Source organism: Emys orbicularis, chromosome 8, assembly GCF_028017835.1.
Source record: "Emys orbicularis isolate rEmyOrb1 chromosome 8, rEmyOrb1.hap1, whole genome shotgun sequence".
Taxonomy (NCBI): domain Eukaryota; kingdom Metazoa; phylum Chordata; order Testudines; family Emydidae; genus Emys; species Emys orbicularis.
Window position 1 is genome coordinate 43,019,288 of NC_088690.1, and position 23,940 is coordinate 43,043,227.

Sequence of the window (23,940 nt, forward strand, 5' to 3'; positions counted from 1 at the left end):
GGAAATTGTTAGAGCAGACACAGCACACTAAAATCAGTCCCACTGCATCAGTGCTATGCAACACACTGCAGTTCTGTGCCATCAAGCTTCAGTTCACAGAAACACTTTCCATCCCTGGGAGCTTCTTTACCAATAGATTGTAATGCTGCATCACATACAGTTGGTGCACATAATGGCTCAGATATTTCAAAATGCATCTGCCCAATTTGCACGTGCACAAACTCCCATTTGGTGCACAACCTCTCTCTGCATCCCTATATGCATATGGAAAACAAGGGAAGCATGTATGCAGCAGAATTTGTGTATGTGCAAAGTTTGGAAAATATGGCCCGATATTTGCACCTCTCACAGAAATAGGGCCAAATATTGTGTGCAGCCTGGTTACCATGTACTGGATCAGAACAGCCTCAGGGTTTCTCTAACTCATGCCAGACTGCAATGGGGTGAAAACACAACTAAGGATAAGTTAGGGCACCTCATTCTCTCCATGCCCCCTGTTCCCTTGTCTGGCAGCATAAGGTAGCCTACAATGCAGCTGGGAGGTGCAATTCCCAGCATGGCTAGACAAACTCGCATTAGCTCTGCTCAACCTAGCATGCTAGAAAATAGGGTGAATGTTGCAGCTGGATGGCAGCTCAATCTCCCCACATAAATCCAAGCCTGCCCAAGCCCCTCAGAGTGCAAGTTCACAGGCTAATCTGAACTGCTGCCCCCACTGCTATTTTTAGCACACTAGCTTGAGCAGAGCTAGTACGAGTCTGTCTACCTGTGCTGGGAGTCACACCTTTCAGCTCCAGCATAGAGACACCCATGCAGACTCAGTAGTGTAAGGCTGCGTTGTCAACTCTACACCACTGAAGGATCTTGATTGTGTTGTAGATACGAAACTTTACCACTGAACAGTATGTATGTTATCCCAACATGCCAGCCAAGGTATCTGACACACTTTTCCCTCTCCCCCCAGCTCCGGTCCGTCTAAATTCCTCCACTGTCTCTCTCTCCAGCAGCCATGGGGACGGATAGCTTAGTGGTTTGAGCATTGGCCTGCTAAACTCAGGGTTATGAGTTCAATCCTTGAGGGGGCCATTTAGGGATCTGGGGCAAAAATCTGTCTGGGGATTGGTCCTGCTTTGAGCAGGGGGTTGGACTAGATGAGGTCCCTTCCAACCCTGATATTCTATGATTCTTCAGAAAACCACCATCCCAATCAAATCTACCACATTGCCACACTGGATCTTGGAGTGTGATTTTGGTAAGGAACAGACTGAGGCCCAGCATGGGCATTGCTACTGAACCCACTGGAGGGAAGTCACACACTGGAGCAGGTGGTGGTGCTACTTCTTTGAGAGAGGATAAACAGGGAGGCTGGCTGTACGAGTGAAAAAGGAACGTGGCTGGGTGGAGCGGATAGGCTGGCTGGCTGAGGAGAAAGCATGATCCAAATATTAACAATTTTATTTCCAACTTTTATGTGTGAGAGAAAGATCTAAAAAGATGTAGCTATTTAGTAAAGTAGTAAAGAATTAAAAGAATAAAATTGTCAGACACATAGAAGAATTGTTGGGCAAAAGTCAACATGGTTTCGGTAAAGGGAAATCGTGTCTTGCTAATCTTTTAGAGTTCTTTGAAGGGATCAACAAACATGTGGACAAGGGGGATCCAGTGGACATAGTGTACTTAGATTTCCAGAAAGCCTTTGACAAGGTCCCTCACCAAAGGCTCTTACGTCAATTAAGTTGTCATGGGATAAGAGGGAAGGACAGGGAACAAAGGGTAGGAATAAATGGTAAATGTTCAGAATGAAGAGGAGTAACAAGTGGTGTTCCCCAAGAGTCAGTCCTAGGACCAATCCTATTCAACTTATTCATAAATGATCCGAAGAAAGGGGTAAACCGTGAGGTGGCAAAGTTTGCAGATGATACTAAACTGCTCAAGATAGTTAAGACCAAAGCAGACTGTGAAGAACTTCAAAAAGATCTCACAAAACTAAGTGATTGGGCAACAAAATGGCAAATGAAATTTAATGTGGATAAATGTAAAGTAATGCTCATTGGAAAAAATAACCCCAACTATACATACAATATGATGGGGGCTAATTTAGCTACAATTAATCAGGAAAGAGATCTTGGAGTCATTGTGAATAGTTCTCTGAAGACATCCACGCAGTGTGCAGCAGCAGTCAAAAAAGCAAACAGGATGTTAGGAATCATTAAAAAAGGGATGGAGAATATCTTATTGCCCTTATATAAATCTATGGTACGCGCACATCTTGAATACTGCGTACAGATGTGGTCTCCTCATCTCAAAAAAGATATACTGGCATTAGAAAAAGGTTCAGAGAAGGGCAACTAAAATGATTAGGGGTTTGGAACAGGTCCCATTGAGAGATTAAAGAAACTAGGACTTTTCAGCTTGGAAAAAGGAGAATAAGGGGGGATATGATAGAGGTATATAAAATCATGAGTTGTGTGGAGAAAGTGAATAAGGAAAAGTTATTTACTTGTTCCCATAACATAAGAACTAGAAGCCACCAAATGAAATGAATGGGCAGCAGGTTTAAAACAGATAAAAGGAAGTTCTTCTCAGACAGCGCAGTCAACCTGTGAAACTCCTTGCCTGAGGAGGTTGTGAAAGCTAGGACTATAACAGAGTTTAAAAGAGAACTAGATAAATTCATGAAGGTTAAGTCCATTAATGGCTATTGGCCAGGATGAGTAAGGAATGGTGTCCCTAGCCTCTGTTTGTCAGAGGGTGGAGATGGATGGCAGGAGAGAGATCACTTGATCATCACCTGTTAGGTTCACTCCCTCTGGGACAACTGGCATTGGTCACTGTCAGCAGACAGGATACTGGGCTGGATGGACCTTTGGTCTGACCCAATACGGCCATTATTATGTTCTTATGTTCATTTCTTTTTCAGAGAGTATTTTTGGGACAAGTACAACATTCTTATAGCAATGCTCAGATGTGAATCTTCCTTACCTAAGTTAAGATAAAGTAGTCACAGAAGTTTGTAGTGTTACTACGTGTATACCTCCTGAAATGTTCTGAAGCTATTAACCTAATACTTTGCCACTAATATCGAAAGAAGACAAGGCATTAATGTTGTATCTATGGTATTATGAGTAGTTTAGAGAGAAAATATTATGAGTATTTTAGTTCTCATTTAAAGCTCTTTAGTTGGAGGTATAAGAAAAAATCCTCAAAATCACACTTTTAGAAGGTGCGAGTGGGAGACATTTCCAATACAACAATTAGTCATTTTCATCATAACATCTAAGGTATTGGTGCAGTGTTTTAAACATTAAATCATTGATCTTTTTTCCTTCAACATATTTCTAATAGCAGTTGAAAATGTTCTTATTTTTGTCTATTGACTAGATTAATGGGGGTGATATAATGGTCACACTGTTCTTCAACTCTTTGACACCCAATGACAATCGTCTAAAATTAGGAACTGCCAGGCTAGGAAAAAATAATGGAAATAAAATGTACATTTTTAACAGTGAGGGTAATTAACCATTGGAACAATTTAACAAGGGTCATGGTGGATTTTCCATAACTGACAATTTTAAAATCAAGACTGGATGATTTTCTAAAAAGATATGCTCTAGGAATTATTTTGAGAAAGTTCTATGGTCTGTTTTTTACAAGAGGGCAGATCACAGTCATCCTCTCTGGCTTTGGAATCTATAAAAAGCACCAATAATTAGTAATATTTTAAATGGAGCTCCTCAGAGCTTTCCCAAGTTGCAGCACTGCAAAAACTGACCTGTCAGTGTTGTGTCAGCACATCTGTAAACTAAGGGCACTAGTGAAACTGACAAGAACCAGGTCAACATAGCCCTTCTGCTGTATTAGCAGCTTGTATATAGCATCCTACATAAAGATATCTACCTTTTTGTATGTATGCAGCAACCTTATAAATTTAACTGTGAACCCATCTGTAACTTGCTCTGAAAATACAATAATTAGTATTTTTGAAGAAAGGAATAAAGTAGACTAGATAGATATAATTTAATAAAGTTGTAATACAAGGTCTGTGCTTTGATATAGACTTCTTTTGGATATTAATGCTGAATAATCCTCAGATTATGAGAAAGTAGAAAATATAGGGCTAAGACATTGACGATCATGATCTCATTTGGGACATCGTCACACCATATTGGAAAAGAGGTTAGTATGACCATAGAGGATCACGTTGGAATGCATCCCACATATCTTTTGCCTCTAGTAACTTCTCCTAGTGAGGCTAAGCACACAAAGCACCCTAGAGCAATCTTGCATGTAACAAGAAATGCTGCTGATAAAAGTTATCCCAAAGTGGCTAATAGCTTTAATTATTTGATGCATTATTTTATTATTTCTCATTTTTTTCATTGAATGTTTAACTACAGATGGTTAAGATATCCTGTCACTATTCTGGTAAAAGACAGTATGGAATAATACATCCACCCAAATTGGACTCCATTTACAGTATATTGTGCCAGCATCCAGAAAAAGTTGTTCACAGCAGGAGTGGTACAATTAAACTAAAACAACCCTACAACTTTCCTTTTCCTTAAAAATCTGTTAATAGTTAAATTTAATGGACTAGATCCTCAACTAATTTAGATCAGTGTACATCACTCATGTACCAGCTCATGAGCTTGCCCAATAGATTTAGCAAATAAAGAGGTTTCCTTTATTTTGATGGAGAGACTACAGTATAATTAATTCTCATTCTTAATGCTCTGTTCCACTGTAATATTACAAAAAGAAAGGTTAGGTAATATTTTAACACAGAGAAGGCTAAAATGCAGCCCATGGGCAAAAACAGCCAGTGGAAGTTGTACAGTGTCCTTATTATGGTAAGTATGGAGATGCTGAAGCTCTGATTGCCCATGTCAAGCTAAAACATTGCATGCTAGATCCTGTAGTTAACTCTTTATCAAACAGGGGTGTCTACCTGTAACCATTTGCAAATGCTTTAAATGGGCAAGATTTGGATACTCCTCTTTTCACATTGTACTTTACACTTATATGGCATTTGTCATCTGAGAATTTCAAATTTACTTTGCAAAGATTAATTAACCCTTCCAACACTCCTGTTAGGCAGTGTGATCCAGTGAATAAAATAACAGACTGCAAGTCTCAAGACTGGGTTCTTTACCTTGTTTTCCTACTGACATTAGGAAAGTAATGTAAGTTTCCTCTGCCTCAGCTTCCCCACTGGTTAAGTGAGGATAATAATTCTTATCAACCTTTGAAAAGGATTTTCAGACCTGCTGGAGAAGTATTATTATCCCTGTTCTACCAGTGGTTAAACGGAAGCATTGAGAAGAGTCTTATCCAAGATCACACCATGTATCAATGATAGAACCAGGAATAGAATGTATGAGTCCTGGTAACTTTGCTCTAACCAAGAGATTGCTCTTCATTCCATTTCAGCATATTCCTGTTTTACAGGGAACAAATACAATGTAATTACTAATGTAAAACATGTAACTATTAATGATCTGTATGGAAATTCCCAAAAGATCTGGCAATGGGATTTTGGTCTTCTGTACTAGAACATTATCATTAAATTATCTTCACACTTCTGACACAGACAGGCAATCAACAGAAACATGTCATTATCCATGTATCTGGTCATTTTAATGTAGTAGATTATGATTCATCCCTGTAAAATATAGTGATAAATGTTTAAAATAATTGAAAACGTGTTTCCTTTCATTAGGTTATTCGGCCCTTTCCCATTATAACAGCTTTTCTGTTCATGACCCTGTAGCTAAGGATCTATGGATGTTTCCATTATACACCCCTATTATATGTGATTTATAGTTTGACCATAAAGACTCATTTCCAGTTCAGAATTTTTTTGCTACTAATTTTCAAAACAATTAGTTCAGTTGCTTTTAAGCTAAAGAAACATTAAAAAGTGAAGGGTTGCCAACAACAGATGATTTTTTGCTCACATATAACTAAAGAATGCCAATGATTAAAATTTTAAATGGGCATGAAAAATCTATACTGGAATCAGATGCATTTTTTATTGTGTAAAAATATAAATCCAAGGGATTTTGGCTTTAAAAACTGGCTAGTGAAATGTGCAGTCATTATTTTCAAAGAAATTTCATAAGCAGTTTTGCTATGCACAGCATGTGTCCTCAACAAAATTTTACATAACAGACCTGACTTTTTCCTTGGGAGCCATTCTAAACACTTATTAAAATGTGTCTTTTTCATAACAAAAAATGCATACATAGTTAAGCCAGAACTATTCTAGCCTCTCAGGCAACAATACAGATTTAAAATGTTTATTAGTTTGATTGACATTCTTCATGTTTATTAACATAATAAGCATGTTTAAAACTACCGGAATACGTGTGGCTCAAACCAGAAGGGGGCAGAAAAAGCCCACTGCTGTTAAACAGCATTAAGAGGTGGGCCCGATCCTACAGTTCTCTCTGCACAAATCTCATTGAAATTATCTCTAGTCTATACTAGAGACCTTATAGTGGCACAGCTGTACTGATGCAACTGCACCGCTGTAAGATCTCTCATGTAGCCACTCTATGCTGATGGGAGAGAGCTCTCCCGTCAACATAATTAAATCACTCCTAACAAGCGGTGGTAATTATGTCAGCGGAAGAAGCTCTCCCGCCAACATAGCACTGTGTACACTACCACTCACGCTGGTGAAACTTATGTTGCTCAGGGGGTGTTTTTTTCACCCTCCTGAGCAACATACGTTTTGCCAACATAAATGGTAATGTAGACATGACCTTAGTTGAAGTTTTATCTGCAAAGCACTGAAGGTTGAGGCCCGTGAATGTTTTAAAGTAAACTAGAAGAATGCCAAGGCATGCACAAGCAGGGCCCAGATTCTACCTTCAAACTGACATGTCATAACTTTTTATTGGCAAACACATTCTGGACCAGGGCTGTCTTTAGGCATACGTGGCTGCTTAGGGCATCCGAAAATTTGGGGCACCCTTGGGTCTTAGTGTCCAGCCGTCCGCCTTTTCCTATCCCTGTTCTGACCCTTCCTGCAGGCTCCCACAGCTGGCTGCTGCAGCCTGGTGAGTCTTCCTCCAGAGGGGATCTAGTAACTTAAAAGTGAAAAAGCCTTCCAGCCTGCCAGACCTATTAGCACAACACTGAAACTGTTAAAGAGCCATTCAAGTGGTAATGAAGCCATTTAACAGGCATTTGCCAACCCCCAGGTATATACTGTCAGTTTCTGAATTTACTGACAAAAACAGTTGTGCATTACTATAATACAGGGGTAGACAACCTATGGCACACGTGCCAAAGGCGGCACGCGAGCTGATTTTCAATGGCACTCACACTGCCCGGGTCCTGGCCACCGCTCTGGGGGGCTCTGCATTTTAATTTAATTTTAAATGAAGCTTCTTAAACATTTTAAAAACCTTATTTACTTTACACACAACAATAGTTTAGTTATATATTATAGACTTATAGAAAGAAACCTTCTAAAAACGTTAAAATGTATTACTGGCACGCAAAACCTTAAATTAAAGTGAATAAATGAAGACTCGGCACACCACTTCTGAAAGGTTGCCGACCCCTGCTATAATATTTACTCAGAACATGTTAGTCTACAGGACCTTAGTTTAAAATTTGCTTTAAAAATATTTCATTAGTGTGTTGCTGAAGATGATAAAATCACATCTCTAAAAAAATCCTTGCATAGATTTTTAGATGCACAATCTGAGTATTCATCTTTAGCCTTAAATGCTTGGATCTTCAGACATATGGTTTTTAAATAAATCCTTCAAAGGACCATCCTTATCTAAAATACACATTTTAATTACTATAGTTCAAAAAAACTTGCTTCCAAAGTCTTCCTGTCCTTTCTGTCCATCCCCTTCTCCCTTCACCCCCCTACTGAAGAGAGCCCTTAAAGGGACAACACCCCTTTTCTTCCAGATAGCTGGACAAACGAGCTTCCCTTTCTTTACTTCTGACTATTTGATTAACTAGTTTTAAGAGAACCCTCCAGCAAAATCAGTACCTTAGTAAGATATAAAATCCTTTGTTATGCCTAAAATCTTTGGAAACATGTTTATGAAATTTCACCAACTTTAAAAAATGTCTATTGTTATGGAGATCACACAAAGTAAATTAGTATTCCCGGTTTCTAAAAGCAATGAACATTGTTATGAACACACTAAACCTCTGACTGATTAATTTAAAATAATGTCTTTGTTTCAGTGAGTTAAATATGTAGTAATCTGGAATGATTACTTTATGAAGGCTTAAGAGTACATTTAAAATATAAAACCAGCTTAGAAATACTGATTAAGAAAACATAAAACAGAGAAGAGCTGCATGATGTATTCCATAATATTTAATGTTGTATTAAGCAGGACAGCTGACTCGCCCTTACTACAAAGTTTTTGCAAATAAATCTCTGACAAACTTCAGGGTATATCAAAAAACCTGTGACTGACATATTTTATTCCCAAATTTAGTGCTTTTAATTAGGTACCTTCTGCATGCCCAGTCTTCACCTTCTGGCATGCAGTGGAAAACATGCTCCATTTTCTTTAGAAAGAAATTGCAGAAGAGTGTTGTTTTTCAAATGTCATTTGCTTCATTTGGGTTTAGGGATTTGGCTGGAAGGGGGTGAGCGGGGTGGGGGAGGGAAGAGAGAAGGGAGACAATGGGGAGAGGGCGGGGCCTGGGCAGAGTGGGGGCAGAGCAGGGATGGAGTATTGGCAGGGCCACAGGCAGAAGAGGTTGGCTGGGGAGCTAGCCTCCCCAAGCAGCAGCTTCACCCATCACCCATGACAGCAGGTAAGAGCGGGTGGGCTCCCGCACACCTAGTGTGCACTGCAGTCTCCTTAGGCAGGGGCCGTATTCACAGAGCTGAATGCACCGGTGCTGCGCATTCGGCGTGTGGGAGAGGGTACGGGAATCACTGTGGGGAACTGTGACTCTCTGCTGCCATGAGGTGGGCCGGGTGTCTCGGTATCCTTTGCTGCATCTCTCCCCCGCACCTCCTGGACTGCAAGCCCGGGCTGCCTTCAGGCATAGGGGCACCAGTTTAATAATACTGTGTAGGGCCCCATAAATCCTAAGGACGGCCCTGTTCTGGACACTTCCTCTTGCTCCTAGCTACGAAATTTTTGTCAGATGTGATATCCTTCATACTGTTTCACTAATGATGGGCAATTGGGCTGATATTTGGATTATATTTATTTTAGGGGTCAAATTCAGGAAATAGTTGGATTTGGAAAAACAATGGAAATAAATATGGGTAGAATAGGAATTACAACATGCAGGGTAATAAAGGCTTGTTACAAGAGCAGGCAGAGAACCATTTTTAAGTGACCATTTTCGTGAATCCTGCCATGACATCTGTTGCTTCTTCCTTCTGGCACAGTAATCCATGAATGCTATGGGGCCTGTGTCAGTATCAACAGCAGTGTTTCTGTCATCAGGTCAATCCTATGCACTCCCAGTCACCGCCAATCCCTTCCTGCCATTCCAGGCAAAGGGTTTGTGGAGCCATCAGTTGAAGTGATGCTAATCACTGAGACAGCCTGTGACATCTGTAAAGTCTGTGGCACTGGTGCCATATCAATTCTGAGAGCTAGAAGTGGCAATGCTAATGTCAACTTTTATTTTTTAAGTACACTTCTAGCCCTTACCTTTTGTAAATAGCCTGGCAAATATAAACCAATCACTGGACCAGGAGTGGAGTTATGATCTGGCTCATGGGGTTGCAATGCCACTCACTCAGATTTGGCCTACCTGGACTCCTGGCATCATGACGGCTGGGCCTAGCCTCAGTGGTGCTGGGACCCCTGGACCAGGGAGGTGAGCCAGGTCAGCCCTGTGCAACAGGAGCCACCACACGACCCTTTGAAACATTTTGGCGACTCAATTTTGAGTCCCAACCATGGGTTGAGAAACTCTGCTTTAGGGGAGGCTCTTCTTATCCTCTAACTTTCATGCTTCCTACATAATGGTGTTGGCATATCTTTCTCCTCCAAGAAGATGGAAATAATGACACCGCCACCACATACAAGTGTAATTGCTAAGTTGCTGCTAAAAAGAGGAAAACACCACAGAATCCTGGCCTAGCAACATTACCGTGTTTCTCAGAGCTGAATATCTTTTGACTGTATTCCAGTGCTTTATTTGTAATAAAGTGGTGCCAGGGCTTACGCAATTTCTTTACGTTCATAACTGATGTGACAAGCCCAGAGGTGCCGGGGCTATAAACTGCCAAACCTAGAGGTGCCGGGGCTCAGCCCTGGCACAAATTAAGTACTGCTGTATTCAGATATTATTTAAGGGTGGGATTTTCAAGAGCACTTAATTGACTAATGAGCACAAGTTTCACTGACTTTCAGTAAGACTTATGCCCTAAGTCACTTGGTGCTTTTGAAAATTCCACTCAAAAAACGAGAAAGGTGATATTAAACATTTATAAACTGATATAAACTATTTACACCTTGTAATCTTTAGGGAAATAAGAGATTCCTTCTTACAAAAGGTGGTATAGAAAGACACTGTAAGCCATGACTATTAAAGCTCAGTAATACTAGTCTTCATACATATATGTATCATAAGTAACCAGGAGCAGTACAAGTGTGACCATTTCAGTAAGGTATTTAAGCACATACCTAACTTTAAACATGTAAGGAGCCCCACTGATTCCCAGAGGAACTATTCATGTGCGTAAAAAGTTAGGCACATGCTTAAGTACTTTGCTAACTCAGAGCCCAAATGAGCCCTGCCATGTGTCTTTCAATGGCCTAAACCCAGTAAAGTAGTATTTTTGGAAGCGTTAGCAACTAATAATGAAGAAACAGAATTTGAAGACATTTGTAATACAAACTAAACTTATTTTCCAGTACTGTTTGGAGATTTGTGACAGACCAAAGTTTAAAATCTAACAAAAATGAACAAGCTTTGCACATTCAAAATATATTAATTGCATACGTGGGGCAAAACAAAGATCGAAACAACTTAGTTTTCATGATAGGGTCAAAACAATAGCTGGTGTCACTCAGACTTCATGGGCTTATTCCTAAGCCCTGCTACAGCCCCTTTGTGCTCCAGATAAACAGCCATATGGGATTCCCAGTTTAGAGGGAATTTCTGAGTGGCTTAAAGCTGGCACACCCACCCCTTTCCCAGTCTCCATCATTGTGGGTGAGATAGGAGAAATAAGGGGCATGAACACAATACTGCCCTCTGGCATGCCCTAGTTATCCATTTGTCCCTTTTGAGCTGGGGCATTGTTTAGAGCAGTCCTGAAGCTGCTTTAAATTACACTATGGGGCACATTGGCTGTTTGTGGTTCTTCCACCTGTGTTGCACTCATATTGGACTCATTGAATGGTGAATCCAAATGCATACTTGGATTTTTGTTGAAGCAAAGCTATCTACCTCTTCCACAGACTTACAGCTGTAGGAATGGTCATCTACCGCCACATAAATCCAGACGGATACAACTATGGCTTTGAGTCTTATTTTTCAAAATAACCTATTGACCAAAGCAAAATATTTTTCCTTTCAATGAGACAAGTATACGTGTCTGTTTTAGAGCTCTGAAAGAGTAATACACAAGTTATAGCAGCTTTAAGAACTTTATTACAAAATGACAGGGATCCTCATATAATCAAAACATTAAATAGCATGGATGCAGCTGAGGGTTTTCCCTCCCCTTGGGAACCTTCTAACTGAAAATACTTGATCAGAACCAACTCAGTCAGACAATCATACAGCTCCATTACCCATTTCCTTAAACTGAAAGAGATGGGAGTGCTCTGTCCACTCCTGAACAACAGTAATTCTTAGATGAGTAATCTTGGATTTATTTTCAGTGTCATCCATTTTAGGAAATAACAAGAGATTGCTTTCTATCAGGCCTGTTACAACAGCTCTATGATGTGGAACTGTAGATTCCAGAATTTCAGTTATTTGTTCCACTCAGTGAAAAGGAAGTCCTGAGAATCCTTGCACTGTAGTTTTGATAGATTGTATGGATCTTTTCTAATTGTCCAACCTGGGGTTTTAGAGAGAATGGAGACACAGACAGTACTTGTGGAAAAGAATAAGCCATCATCTTTGCTGACCCTACATCACAATTGGAAAAAAATCCACCTTTTCTCTCCAGAGGATTTTGTTCTTACAGGAATGGGACATAATGGGCCAAATTTACCCACATGGATGCCAGAGAGTGCAATTTGCCCCAGTGCCACCACCATCCTTGGACCAGGGGAGAAAGGATAACTTTGAAAAGTAGCTGTGGCTCTACACGAGCTCCCCTGGCTAGGAGAAGCTATGAATGCTAGGTGCACCTGGCTGTTTTTGGAGCTGTGCTGGCTGGCTCCAGTCCTCTCCTCTCTGTAATGTTGCCTCCCTTCTTCTGTCTAACTTGCTGCCAAGAGTTTGCCTGAAGCCTGGTCAATGCCGGTGTGACTAGGGAGTGAATAGGAATCAGTGACATCAAAAGTTGTGAGTTAGGGAATAATCTAAAAACCAATTGCCGGCGATCAGTGGAGCAACAATAGAACAGCAATAAAACAAACAATAAAAACAGCCTACTCTGCTAGGGTGACCAGATGTCCCGATTTTATAGGGACAGTCCTGATTTTTGGGTCTTTTTCTTATATAGGCTCCTATTACCCCCCACCCCGTCCCAATTTTTCACACTTGCTGTCTGGTCACCCTATACTCTGCAGCCCACACTTTCACGTACCCTGGCAATGTTCTTAAATTGGTAAATAAAACAGCTTCAACTCAATGGAGTGTCCAGCAGGAATCTCTAAGACAGGTGCTATCAGTTTTCGCATGCCACTCTCATCTAATTAGTATTCATTTTCCCAGATTTGTTTCTAATGCAATGTAATTAGTCAGGACATTGTTTCATATTTGCACCGGAGACCGCCTTCTACAGTTTGTCATCTTATGGCCATTATCTTGATGATGTAAGATTGTCTCCATAGGCTTCCACTTATGAACACTGATTATTTCTGACTTGACTTTGGAATGTTGCCTTGATAGATTTGCACAGAAATGGTTTTGTTTTCATGTTATCAAATCACCTACCTTGACTTGATTTGACATTGTCATAAGGGAGTTTTAATGATATGCCCACTGCAGCAAACGGTGAATTAGTGTCACTACAAATATACATAATTATCAATAGTTACTGTTGTGCAAGAGCAATAGTTATTCTCCACTTAAACCCCCTAAGAAAGCCTAATCAACATTTAGAATTACTAAATAATTCTATATATGGCATCAGAAAAATTAAAACATAAAAAAACCACTTAATCCAAAACTAGACCCAAGTTATATTTTTGGTTTTTTCCTATTTTGTAAAAATCCTTAAAGTCAAGAACCCTAAATCAGTTTTCTGCCCTGTATAATTTCAGATATTAAACCCTCAAAATTCCGAGTTTATCAAATTAGCTGTAGCTAAAGCAACATTAATTGCAGAGTCCTGACTAAGGACTATCATTGTAACTTCTGAAGTGATAAACACAACAATGGTCACTCTCAAAAACTAGGCAAGTTTATCTTAGGCTACATCTACACTACAGGGGGGGGTCGATTTAAGATACGCAAATTCGCGTAGGTGAATTCGACATATCAGATCCGACTTACCCTGTTGTGAGGACGGCGGCAAAATCGACTGCCGCGGCTCCCAGTCGACGGCGCTTACTCCCACCTCCGCTGGTGGAGTAAGCGCGTCGATTCGGGGATCGATTGTCGCGTCCTGACAAGACGCGATAAGTCGATCCCCAAGAGATCGATTTCTACCCGCCGATTCAGGCGGGTAGTGTAGACCTAGCCTTTGTTATGATGGCCCAGGTTTTCAAAGTATTCCCTGTACTTTCCTATGGCCTGAATCCTGCAATTGACGCCATTCAGGCAGAGTCTTATTTAAATCAATGGCACTCTGCATAGGCAGAGGGGTCAAACCACGCACAACAGGTTGTAGGACTGGGCCTATAATTGCTATACAGAACACCTAGGAAATATTACAGAAACCAAGGTAATCTTACTAAGGTATCTACAATCATTTGGTAAGTTTTTTAATTTATGTCTTAATATGTGATTTGCTGGGGAAAAATTAAAACCTATTAGCTAAATCAGTGTAGGTATTTCTCGTGGCCCTATTAAACTAGTATCAATTTGATCATTTATGGATAAATTCTGCTTCTGCCCATACCTGCAGAGGCTCACCTGAATATATGAGAGAGAGAGAGAGAATGTTTATAATAGAGAGAAAGACAGACAGACAGTTTCTTTTTGGTTGATTTCTCCTTTCTCCATATTCCCACCAGGGGCGGCTCTATGTTTTTTGCCGCCCCAAGCACGGCAGGCAGGTGGCTTTCGGTGGCGCACCTGCGGGTGGTCCATTGGTAACACAGATTCGGCGGCATGCCTGCGGGAGGTCCGCCAGTCCCGTGCCTTCGGCGTACCTGCCGCCGAAACCACGGGACCGGCGGACCTCCCGCAGGCATGCTGCTGAAGGCTACCTGACTGCCGCCCCCCACAGCTTGCTGCCCCAGGCACGCGATTGGTGCGCTGGTGCCTGGAGCCGCCCCTGATTCCAACACCACCAATTTATTGACTTAAGTGAACACATTTTTTATAGAAGAATGCTTGTAACAGAGCCTTTACAGTACCTCTAGTTGCTCACTGATCTGCATTTGGCAGTAAAGTTAAACCTCTTATATTGCGCTTTGATACAGTGACATTGTTATGCCAAAGTGAAATGAATGTCCCTAATTTTTTCACTGCATGTAAATGTGCTATTTGCAGTTCCACACAAGAGCCAACTGCTCTTTCTATATGTGGACAAACACACACACATTCTGAAGCTGTCTGTGAACACCTTTACTTAAATCTGGGTTCCGCTGTAACTGCTCCTCTTCCACGTGATATGGTTTAACAGAACAATCAGTCTGGACACGTGCACACAGGTAAGTATATCAGCATACTGAAAACCTATCGTAAATTAAACTATTTAGATTTCTGCAAAGATGATGTTAAATATCATTCTCAACCAGTGAACATGGGACAGATGTGCACAACCTTGCAAGTGGGACTCATATTTCCCAGCCCAGTGGATATGCATGCTGTCAAAATATGCACCAGGCATGAAATCCTAGGCCAGGTGAAGTCAGTTGCAAACTTCCAGTGGATCCAGGATTTCACATTTGGACTGGTTGAGGAATGGTGTATTCCACCATTCACAGGGCCTGATCCATAGCCTATTGAAGTCAAAACCATTAAAGCTGACCAAGATAGGTCCTACAGTGTAATCAGGGCTGTCAATCCATCCACTCTTGAAAGGTGATACTCATATATTTACTCTGTCATGCTTTTACCCTCTACAACTCACTCATCACATGCATTTAGAGGATTAACAATACCTGCACTCCAGCTCCCAAGAAAACTAAGGGGAGCATGAAGAAGAGAGGACTAACCTCAGGGTGGAGAAATAATTTAGGGAGGTAGAAATGGGAAGGGATTGTGGAAGGAATGCTGTAATAGACAGGACAGAGAGTGAGAGAAGATACTGAAAAAAATACAAATAGGCAAGAGACAGATCAGAAAAGAAAAATATCTTGTAGGAAAGAGAGAGGGAGGCTGTAGAGAAAATGTGAACTGAAAAATTTCAAAAGGATGAAAAATTCTAAAAAAAAAAAAATAAGGAAAAACTGCAGAGGCCTAAAGATGAATCAGGATATAGAAAGAACAAAGGGAAGAGAAAGAAAAAAAATGAGACACTAGCTCTATTTTATCAAAAGTTTGCTTTCCATAACCTTTTTACTCTGTCATTTAATGGTCCTTTTAATGTTTCTAGCACACACACACAAAATGTGAAGATTGTCCTAGTTTCGGATGAGGAGAGGCAACTCCCCTTTTTCCTGACTCAAACCTTGTTATCACCTTCATTTTCCTTTTGAAAAACGGACTGTTCTCTCTCATATCTACGTTTCTGACCCACCGGCCTATCCTTTTTGGCATTATGATGCTATTTTAAGTAAGCTGTATATAGCAAAAGTAGAAGAAAGTGTCCCAGAAAAAGGAGGGGAACACATTTTCTTCCCTGAACTGACCTTCAGACAGGATATAAGGGTACAAAGAGCTCATAATTGGATGCTGCGGTCCCCACTTGAAAGAAACACAGTAATTTTGTATATAATTTTCCTCTGAGTTGTAGTAACATCATCTATATAGTTGCTTCGTAACTAACAGCAGTCCTGATAAAATCTTTGGTGTTTTTTTTTAACTTGCAAATGCCTGAAAGTTAAGCTTTAAACAAACTGAGACATTCCTCCATGCATTATTCATATGTGAATATTTAAGAATACAGTATGAATTCATTAAAACTCATCAATTATTCTCTCCTGATAATTAACAATAATGCAAAATCAATATGTTTGATTAAGTGTCCAACTAAATTGTATGAAACATTATTGTACCATCTGCCATTTGAACTGCCTGACCTGGTTGGAAGAACAGGGCTGGCTTTAAAATTGCTTTTTTTTTTTTTTAAATGACATCGGAATTACAAAACAAATGCTTTGCTGGATGTCACAAAATATTCACAAGAAATCATCTTTTCAGTATTTATGGAGGTCTTAACCTACAAACGTTTTCAATATTTTATTAATGATCACTTTGGGAAAGATGCCTAGTTTTAACTTAGAGAATTAATTCTCTAAGTTAACTGCAGTGTCTTTTCCCTAGGTTGGCAAAGCTTGCAAACTTTGTTCAATTTTGCAGGTGGCTTTCATCCATCTAGTGCAGTGATCTGAGAATAGCATAATCAGAAGACTGTAGTGTAGTCTACATACTAATTGCTGACACAAGGTGGGTGAGGTATTATCTTTTATTGGGCCAATTTCTGTTGGTGAAAGAGACCAGCTTTTTGAGCTCCACAGAGCTTTTCTTCAGATCTCACCCACTTTGTGTCTCTAATATCTTGGGACCAACACGGCTATAACACCACAGCAAAATACTAATTTCTGAGTCACCAAAAGCAGCTTTAAATATGCAGGTCATTTCCTCAGAAACCATGGAGACCCTGCTGAGAGGGAGTAATCAATACCCCTGAATTCTGCAGAGATCTCCAGCATAGATCTTCGCAGCTCCGATGTGAAGGGTTATTATTTATTTGTATTACAGTAGTGATTAGAGGCACCAACTGAGACTGGTGCTCCATTTTGCTAGGCACTATATATACACATAAGGTAAGAATCCCTCACCTGAAGAATGTACCATGTAAATAGACAAAGCAGACAACAACAACAACAAAAGAGTATCCCCATTGTATAGATGAGTAACTGAGATGCATAAATGTTGAGTGACTTGTCCAAGATCTTACAGGATATCTGTAGTAGAGCCAGAAATTGTACCCATATCTCCGAAGGGTCAGTCCAGGGCTTCAACCACAAAACTTCCCTTCTCCAATTCAGGATGGGATAGGGATTTGACAAGTGGACTTCTGTATTGTGTGGATTCACTGGGCACAAAATCCCATGTAGGATGATCAAAAGCACACCATACATCCAATACTCCTCCCCCTAGAATCCATCCTGCTCTGCCCATCTCATTCCTTGTTACATATTAGGCTAGACACTTGTGCCTCAGGATGGATATACTAGCAGTATATGATCCCATAAATGGTCCTGCAGAGAAAAAAGGCCCTTTTCTTCTCTTACATCTTGAGAGCATTTGCTCTGTGGTGGAAAACAAGCTTGCTTTGGGGGGGGGGGGGGGGAAGAGGAGGAGGGAGATGTGGGGAAACAGAAAAACAAACCTATTTGCCTTTTGGAGGTTGTTTTCTGAACGTGATTTTTTTTTAAAGTAATTGTAGTGAGACAAAAAAAAAAACACCATACTGTATTGTGCCTGTATTGCATCTTAAAGATAGGTACATCTGGACTGCCTGTCCCCACAAACACCCCCTACTGGCCAGGTTCACTGCTGTTTTCCCCTCTCCCTTCCCCCTGGCTGGGAGGGGGACAAGCTTGCAAGTTCAGAGCCTAGGAAAGAAATTTCCCGAGCTGCTACTGAAACCCGGCCTGGAGTATAAACTGCTGGAGCCGAAGCCCGAGCTCCTGCCTGGCAGTGCCTGCATGCTGTGCTCGGGAGGAGCAGCTCAGTTTTAAAGGACCACAGCCTGCACCCCGCACCCACTGACACTACGGTGCCCCAGAGTGCTTCATTCATCACCCTTGCAGACAGGGGCTAGAACCAGCTGCCTGTCCCCCCCACCCCAATTCACCACTGCAGAGCTGTGAGCCCCCGCTCCAAGCAGTCCGCTCTGAGGAGCATCCCATAATGGCTTGCTCAGAGTTACAAACAACCTCCATTCCCCAGGTGTCAGTAACTCTGAGCTTCTACTGTATTGAAGCTGCCTAAAATGACTCATTTTAATATTATATTTTTTTTTAACCACACACACACACTGCACCATGCCTCCAACACTAAAAGCAAATAGCTAATCTTTTAAGGTCAATGGAGTTGTGTCTGATTACTCCAGCAGTGAATTTGTTCCCTGGTTTACAGTTCTGGGTAAGGATATAAGTTTGGTGGGATCATCTTTGTCCTGTGTATGTGCATTAGCAAAAAATCCACCACATAGTTTGACAGAATTGGCAGCCCAGCAGATATCTGCCAGGTTATTGAGGTACATTTGTGTTGACACTTAGAAGAAAAAATAAAATTTAAAATGCATTGCTCAGGCACAGCTGACTCTGGACTCTGAAAGCCCTACATAGTTATATTCAAGACATTACATATAGTCCTTTTCTCACTACAGGAGTGACTGCAGACCTCTTACTAAGGCATGGCTTATCTGAATGGTGTCAATAGATGGAAGCAAAAGATGGTACCACAAACTCTGAAAATAACCACCACTAATTTAAAGTAGCTGGATGGGTACTTTGTGGATCTTATTCCTAGCCTAATACATACAGTTGTTTCCACCTTGACATTTCTTTAATAGAAACAAGAACAAATAGAGCCTTGTTCATTTCACAATGTTGGAAGGGGGATGTTAAATTTTTATTATTGTTTATCATTGGGTTTGTTTGATAGGGAGCAAGTACATAATAATACAAGTATCAGGGTAAACTCTCCTGACAAAATATTGCATTTAACTTTTAAAACGTAGTAGATTGGAAAATCTCTTAATTTTTTTCCTAACTATAACTAACGTATCGGCCCTTCTCTTTGTCTTTGCAGCAAGCTGAGTAGGCTTAGTTAAGTGAGCAACTTGGTCACAATTCAAGTACAGATACATAGCTTTGTGCTACTTATGTGCTGGAAACATTATCTGAAGTTAATGCAGGTTCTAAGTCAATAAAATAGTAGCAACATAAATAATGGTAATTTGAATGTAGATAGGACTTGTCATTTTCATAGCCATTTGCAAACAATGCATCTTTCCTTCCAACACTGCTGTGATGTAGGTTAGGGTATTAGAACTGACTGGAAAATTAAAACAAATATAAAATTATTAGAAACCAGCAATGAAATTTCATGAAAACTTTCACAACTGTTTGCCCCCATCTTCCAAAACAATCCTAATTATTATCTATATATTACAGATGAGAAAATTAAGAAAGAAATTAAATGACTTGCCAAGTTCATAAGAGAAGTCACTGACATTACAAGGATTAGAAACTCAGAATGACTAACTCCTAGTACTTTGCTCAGGCATTAAACTATGCCTTTGTCTACTTTCATTAGCCTTTGTATGTGGTTTTTGTGAGTACACAAAAAAGCATTGATGTTGAAACTTTTTATGCAGCAGTTCTTTTTATGACTTAAGAAAACATCAGATATAATGAAAGATATTGGGCCTAATTTTAAAAAGCATCCTATGTGATGTTGCATCTGCAATTTTGTAGGTGCAAATTATTGTGGGGATATTTTATAGCAGTTAGATTTCTAAGTGCTTTATTGTGTCTGTAGATCAGGTAGAGTTAGCAGTGAATGTACTGTGGAATGCTACCACAATATTCACACGCAGAAAACTAGGGATAAAAGATCAGAGACTATCTTAAAAATCAGTGTGTCTGTCAAAAACAAAAATTTTAAATAGAAAATGTACTAGCAAATAAACTTGTTTAATTGGCTACTTGGAAAAGGCAAACTTTGGTATATATCTAATTTGGATTCAAATCCAAACATTAAGAAAAAAGATCTCATCTTCTATTTAAAAAGAGTATTTAATTAACTATTGATTTCTACTCAATTATTCAAGGCCGGGGGGGGGGGGGGGAAGGGGCTAGCTCAGTGGTTTGAGCATTGGCCTGCTAAACCCAGGGTTGAGAGTTCAATCGGGGGGGGGGGGGGGCATTTAGGGATCTGGGGCAAAAAAAAAAAAAAACCAAAACTGTCAGGGACAGTACTTGATCCTGCTAGTGAAGGCAGGGGACTGGACTCAATGACCTTCCAAGGTCCCTTCCAGCTCTATGAGATAGGTATATCTCCATATATGTATTTATTGATATTTCACCACCACTATTGCCCAAATCAAAGAAAATGTTACAGGCTTGTTACATTAGAATAAGCAAAGTCCACCAGCTTTATCTTTAAATAAGACAGTATTTTGTATTTGATCTTTGCTATTGCTATGATTAAGTTAATACTACATAAATTGTATGGTTATATATAATGAAGACCAAAAATATTTATAACAGACAACCAAATATTCAATTTTACTTTGAATACGGAAAAATTTAGTTTACCATTCTGGATTTGGTACCATTGTATTCAGTATTATCCCAAACTGTAAATCTCATCAAATTTACTTTATTATTATTATTCCAGTTAGTTTATATTCATCATGTAAAAATAGCCAAATGTACTATACTAAAGAACACTGAAATGCAGACATACGGTCTTCCTTGTCATAATATCCTGAATATACTGCATTAGTTGAACTTTGATAATCAGTTGAGACACTTATTGAACAAAAACTGTGGATGCTTGTCAATGTTATATTAATTGGTCAAAAAGAAAGAATAATTGAGAAAGGTGTCAAGTGAGAAACTTGGGTAGATGTTGCCTTTTGGTTATTTTCATATTATTACATGCTAGGGAGGAAGCGCATGAACATTTGACTCATTTGTATGAACTGAATTAGAAAGTGGTTATATGTGAGAAAGGATATTTAAGGGTGAAAACAACTCATGGTGTTTAGGATGGTTGGACTTATTTGTTGTTGTTTTGGTTCAAGAGGATGGTGTTAAGAGGGGGTAGATAAAACATAACTTGGTTTTTGACAAATCTAAGGCATTTTTAGAAACGCTTTGGGCCAGACATTTGTAAAGCTGATGTAAATCACCATACAGCCTTGGTAAAGCTATGTAGAGCTTTACCAAACAACAACATTTGAGAATCTGGGCCACCTGTTTGGATTTTAGCTTTCATGGTATTTATACATTTTAAAAAGTGAAGCATTTATAAATCTATGAATGTAAAGAACAATTAGCATATCTCACAGTGGAAAGACTGGGAATAATTTCTTTTTCTACTTTGCCTCCTTTAGGGTGTTCTCTGGATGTTCCCTGCTTAAGCAATATATAATATTGTTCCAAATCCCGGAGGCCTTACACTAGCTCCAATCATGTTTTCCTTTATTCAGGGCAAATTCCTAATGATTGCATGGGAATTCTGCCCAAATTAGAAGTGCAGGGTCAGTCCCTTTGTCCTCCTTAAAGTAAAACTAAAATAAACAAAGATCTGCTCTAGGAATTATTTGGAGGAAGCTCTATGGTCTGTATTATACAGGAGGTCAGACTTGGTGATCACAATGGACCCTTCTGGCTTTTGAAGCTATGAAAATATTCCATTAAAATGAGAATATAATTTATAGCATATTCTACTCTATAATATAATCTAGAATGTACAGTGAGACAATAGCACGGTATGCCTGTACACGCCCTTATAGGGGAATGTTTCAATCCAGTTTTGTTTAATTAATGGAAAGCAAAAGAGTAGTGACCCTTTCTCCAGTAGCTATCTTAGGTATTTCTAAATTTTGTCTCACCCTGGTACCTAAGCACCAGACACAATTAAAAAGAAATACGTAGGTCTGTAATGAAAATGGTGCCCATTTTCTCTGTTCTCACATTGACATGGTGTGTGAATTTAAACTAACATCGTTTAATACCCATAGAGCATGCTGACTTTCCCATGCCATATCCCCTACTTCTTTTTGTTGATCTTCCAGAACATTAATACATAAAAGTCACTCCGTATCAGGGTCAGATTTCTCATACAGTTCTATTCATTTCACCTCATTGTGTTGCATTTTTAATTGCCATTAATGTTTTTCAAGAGCTCTGTGATGCTAGCATACACAATGTCCTTTCAAACAAGGCACTCACCAAGCATTCCAGTTCAATAATAGTAAAGACACTGACAAACAGTAGATATTAAGTAACTTAGTATTCAGTTATCTGAAATGGAAGATCATATTCTTTAAGATTAAAGCAAGAAAAATGTATGGGAAAATAGCTAAATGATAAAAAATTGTAAACTGCAATTGTTGGGAAACTGGAATCACATATCTATTTACATCTCTAAGGAGAAAAAAATGTAAGTTCAAAGCTTTCTGTAACAAATGAACTTAAGCTTCTTCTGCTCTTCTTCTATTTTTCCCCTTGTCCTGTAGCAAATGTATGTGACAAAGAACTACTGCAATGCCAGAATGGAGGAACATGCCTCAAAAACATGCGATGCCAGTGCCCTCCAGCCTACACTGGCATTTTGTGTGAGAAGCTGAAGTGTGAAAGGGATCCAGGAGGTTGCAGCCAAAACTCCGGGAACATGGCCGTATCACATGGCCCTCTATTACCGCTGACTGCTCTACTAGGAGTAACTGGGCTTTTCATATTCTAGGCTCCGTCTGGTTGATGGCATCGCGTTCAGACTGCTTCAGAAGGAATGTGCCACAAAAAAAAACAAAACAAAACCCAAGCATTTGCTACTAAAATTTTAAAAAAGAAAAAGAATAAAACCACGTATAAACTAAGAAGGCCCAACTGAACTAAGCCATATTAATCAATTGTGGACAGCACTCTGAGTCAAACGACTGTTAATTTCTGACTCAAGACAAGTTGGCAGCTGCCAAGTCTATTACTACAAACAACAATGCCAGCTGCAAAGAGTACACAGGATTGAAAAGGCTTTGACAAGCCCCCAAAATGGAAAATAAAAAACATTTGCCACTTTGATATGGTGCGCTACTGTACCTCTGCCCAGTGTGTGGACCAACCAAATAGAGGCATTCTTTGCTGTCAGTGCATTGTGGGTATAAGGAAATCTGTTAAAGCTGCCATATTGGCCTGCTTCAGTCCCTAAATCCCTTCCAACCTGTGCTTTAGTGAACGTTGCTCTGTAACCCTTGTTGGTTGAAAGGTTTCTTTGTCTGATGTTAGTGATGCACATGTATAACAGCCCCCCCCAATAAAACTCAAGACAGTCATATCCTTGTATATTTTAGCAGCACCGCATCAGTAAGATGCTGTGTTCATCTACTGTACAAGAGTGGCTATAGGACAAAAAGTGTATTTATCCTTTTGTATTCAAATGAAGTTATTTTTCTTGAAATAATGTACAATGTAGATTTTTTGTATTATTGACAATTTGTGTTACCAGACAATTTATTAATGTATTTAATTCTAATCGGATAAGAAAAATATTACTTTTTATTTAATCTTTTTTTTCTTTTCTCCTTTCATTTAATTGTGCAGAGATTTCTCTGTATGGGCAACGTGCTGGCATCAAAGAATATCAGTTTACATATATAACAAGTGTAATAAGATTCCACCAAAGGACGTTCTAAATGTTTTCTTGTTGCTTTAACACTGGAAGATAAAAAAAAATAAAAATTCCTGCATAAAAAATTTCAGGAATTTGTATTGCAAT

General features: G+C 39.6%; 1 protein-coding gene across 1 annotated transcript in view; it reads left to right on the top strand.

The window, feature by feature from the left end:
- NTNG1 (netrin G1) overlaps positions 1 to 22,911 on the top strand; it is a 227,022-nt gene extending 204,111 nt beyond the window's left edge. The window contains exon 7 of the mRNA XM_065409665.1: positions 22,685 to 22,911. Within this exon, the coding sequence (XP_065265737.1) occupies positions 22,685 to 22,911 (227 nt within the window). The remainder of the gene's footprint in view (positions 1 to 22,684) is intronic.
- The last annotated feature ends 1,029 nt before the right edge of the window (positions 22,912 to 23,940 follow it).